Source organism: Monopterus albus, unplaced genomic scaffold (genome assembly GCF_001952655.1).
Source record: "Monopterus albus unplaced genomic scaffold, M_albus_1.0 scaffold768.1, whole genome shotgun sequence".
Lineage (NCBI taxonomy): Eukaryota > Metazoa > Chordata > Actinopteri > Synbranchiformes > Synbranchidae > Monopterus > Monopterus albus.
Window position 1 is genome coordinate 19,152 of NW_018128648.1, and position 3,717 is coordinate 22,868.

At 41.2% G+C, this 3,717-nt stretch overlaps 1 protein-coding gene across 1 annotated transcript; it reads right to left on the minus strand.

The window, feature by feature from the left end:
• Positions 1–808: 808 nt before the first annotated feature.
• On the minus strand, positions 809–3,669 carry LOC109953555 (zinc finger protein 260-like). The gene has a single exon (XM_020589032.1). It carries the CDS (start codon positions 3,408–3,410, stop codon positions 1,266–1,268), a length of 2,145 nt encoding a protein of 714 aa, XP_020444688.1. The 5' UTR covers positions 3,411–3,669; the 3' UTR covers positions 809–1,265.
• Between the last annotated feature and the right edge of the window lie 48 nt (positions 3,670–3,717).

Genomic DNA, 3,717 nt, shown 5'->3' on the forward strand with positions numbered 1-3,717 from the left:
TTATTGACCAAAGGTGTAGGCTGAAGCTAAAGCTTATTATGCCTACTCTTACTCCACACAAGCAGCACTAATGGACATACATTTAATATAAAAAATATTGAGTATTCTGAATATATATTCAGAAGAACATGCATTATGATTATTATTATTATTTTCCTTATTATTATCATTATTGAGTATATCTTTTTATTACCATTATTTTATAAAGTATTTTAAACTGTGGTAATGAAGTAGCCATTTTTATTTCATCAGGAAAACTATTCCACAACTGAACACCTTTATTAGATGGGCAGTTACTACTTAATTTAGTTCTACAATATGGTTTGTTAAACATATATATCCCTCTAAGGTCATAATTACTTTCCCTTACGCTGAACGTAGCTTGTAAAGACTGAGGGAGGGTTTGTTGTTTTGCCATATAAATAAGTTTAGCAGTACACAAGTCTACCAAGCTCATGACTGCTTTTGACCGGTTGTAACCAACTTCCCCATTCACAGTATTTTAAGCAGTTTAATGTCTCTTCTCTTAGAAAACTAAATCACCCTAACTCAATAAAAATACAGAAAACACATCTGATTAAAATACAAAGAATCCCATTATTGCTTTCAGCTAAACAAATCAGAATTACACCCTGATTACGCAAAACTATCAATGCCTTAAAATCAAAACATGGATCTTTATATTTTGAATACAATACTTGACTAAACAGACTAGGCATTGATCAAACATTAATTATCAGTCAAATCGTTACTTTACTGCGATGGACTGGCGACCTGTCCAGGGTTTACCCCGCCTTCGCCCGATTGCTGGCTGGGATTGGCTCCGCCCCCCGTGACCCCGTTCAGGGACTAAGTGGTAGAAAATGTATGAATGAATCGTTACTTTATACATGAAACCACAATTTTCTACTTTCCTTAAAACTCTGTGTCCTTTCTCTGTCACACAAACCACAGCACTTCCTCTTTTGTATGGATGTGTCTTACTTCCCTTTTCTCCATGATTCAGCATTTTCACTTTCTACAATTTAGATTCTGAATGTACTTTAGACTTCTAAATGCACCTTTTTCAATACAATCCCTTAATTTTTTTCTTGCACATTCACTGACTTTAAAAAAAAACACACAAATCATCTTCTGATTATCTCAACTTTTCTACTTTATGTATTCTGCCATAGCATTTTAATAATTTTCCTCTCTCCCAGCTCCTCTTGCTGCTCTTTGTAAACATTCTTGCTGTTCTTGTGTGAATTCCAACTGAAAAGAGGCTATTTGTTCAGTACTCCATCTACTGCCAAGTTTGTTACAACGCCAATGTGCTTTTTAAGATTTCTTTGTGAGGTAAATCCTTTCTCACAATCACCAGAACCAAAAGGTTTCTCTCCTGTGTGGACTTTCATGTGCCTTTTAAGATTCCCCCTTTGGGTAAATTCTTTCCCACAGTCATCACAACCAAACGGTTTCTCTCCTGTGTGGACTCTCATATGCTTTCTACGATCACACTGTGTGGTAAATCTTTTCCCACAATCACCACAAGAAAAAGGTTTCTCTCCTGTGTGGATTCTCATGTGCTTTCTACGATGACCCTGTGTGGTAAAGTTTTTCCCACAATCACCACAGCCATAAGGTTTCTCTCCTGTGTGGACTCTCATATGTACCGTAAGCCTCCACTGTGTGGTAAATCTTTTAGCACAATAACCACAAACAAAAGGTTTTTCGCCTGTGTGAACTCTTATGTGTAGCTTAAGCTTACACTGTGCAGAAAATGCTTTTTCACAATAACCACAAACAAAAGGTTTTTCACCTGTGTGGACTCTCATGTGCAGCTTAAGTTGCCCCTGTGTGGTAAATCCTTTCCCACAAGCATCACAACCAAAAGGTTTCTCTACTGTGTGAACTCTCATGTGGATTTTAAGCTTCCCCTGTGTAATAAATCTTTTCCCACAAGCATCACAACCAAAAGGCTTTTCGCCTGTGTGGACTCTTATGTGCCTTTTAAGATCTGCGCGGGTGTTACATTTTGTCCCACAATCGCTACAGCCAAAAATTTTCTCTCCTGTGTGGGATCTCACATGCAAATTAAGCATTCCCTGTGTAATAAATCTTTTACCACAACCATCACAACCATAAGGTTTCTCCCCTGTGTGGACTCTTATGTGGAGATTAAAATGTCCACGTTGGGTAAATCTTTTCCCACAATCGCCACAACCAAACGGCTTCTCTCCAGTGTGGACTTTCATGTGCAGATTAAGATATCCTTGTTGGGTAAATGTTTTCCCACACTCACCACAAACAAAAGGTTTGTTTCCTATGTGGACTCTCATGTGCCTTTTAAGATGCCACAGTTGGGTAAATCTTTTCCCACAAGCACCACAACCAAACGGTTTTTCTCCTGTGTGGACTCTCATGTGATCTTTAAGATTCCCCTGTGTGGCAAATCTTTTCCCACACTCACCACAAATAAAAGGCTTCTCTCCTGTGTGGAGTCTCAAGTGATTTTTAAGAGTCCCCTGTGTGGTAAATCTTTTCCCACATTCATCACAGCTAAAAGGTCTCTCTCCTGTGTGGAATCTCATGTGATCGGTAAGATTCCCCTGTGTGGTAAATTTTTTCCCACACTCACCGCAACTAAAGGGTTTGTCTCCTGTGTGGACTCTGATATGCCTTTTAAGATGCCATAGTTGGGCAAATCTTTTCCCACAAGCATCACAACCAAAAGGTTTTTCGCCTGTGTGGACTCTTATGTGCTTTTTAAGATCTGCCCGGGTGGTACATTTTTTCCCACAGTGACTGCAACCAAAACGTTTCTCTCCGGTGTGGGCTCTGATATGCAACTTAAGCTTTCCCTGTGTGATAAATCTTTTCCCACAAGCATCACAACCAAAAGGTTTGTCTCCTGTGTGAACTCTTATGTGGAGGTTAAGATGCCCCCGCTGGGCAAATCTTTTCCCACAAGCATCACAACCAAAAGGTTTTTCTCCTGTGTGCACTCTTATATGCTTTTTAAGATCTGCTTGGGTGGTACATTTTTTCCCACAGTGATCACAACCAAAAAGTTTCTCTCCTGTGTGGACTCTCATATGCAACTTAAGCTTCCCCTGTGCAGTATATCTTTTCTCACAATTACCACAAGCAAAAAGTTTCTCTCCTGTGTGGATGCTCATGTGTTCCTTGCAGTTATACCCTTTCCCACACTCAAAGCCGTTGAAATAAGTCTGTCCAGCTGAGCTCTTGGCTCCAGGCTCCTCCTTAGTCTGACACTGAAGAGACTGTGAGGACTGAGGTCTCTCCTCATCCTCTTCTGTTTTCACATGAACAGCAGTGGACAGGAACTTGGTGTCATCGGCCTCCTCCAGTCCTTGCAGCTGCTCTGCCTCCTGACTGGTCCAGAGATCCTCTTCTTCCTCTTTCATGTGGTGGAGATCTCGGTCCTCCCGGTCCAGACTGGTGTCCTCCTCATCCACTTCAGTCTTCAAATGGACATTAATGGGTGGGAACTTGGTGTCATCAGCCTCCTCCAGTCCTTGCAGCTGCTCTGCCCCCTGACTGGTCCAGAGTTCCTCCTCTTCCTCTTTAATATGTGGGGGCTCTGGGTCCTCCTGGTCCAGACTGCAGCTCTCCAGAAGGGGGTCCTCTTCTTTAATCACCAGTAGGTGCTGGATGTCTGCAGGGAACAATGTAGTGGTTAACAACAAACAAGGTTCCAGAGGTAATATGTAA

Excerpts from the sequence above, each read along its gene's own strand:
- LOC109953555 (XM_020589032.1), bottom strand. The coding sequence starts at position 3,410 with ATGAAAGAGGAAGAAGAGGATCTCTGGACCAGTCAGGAGGCAGAGCAG.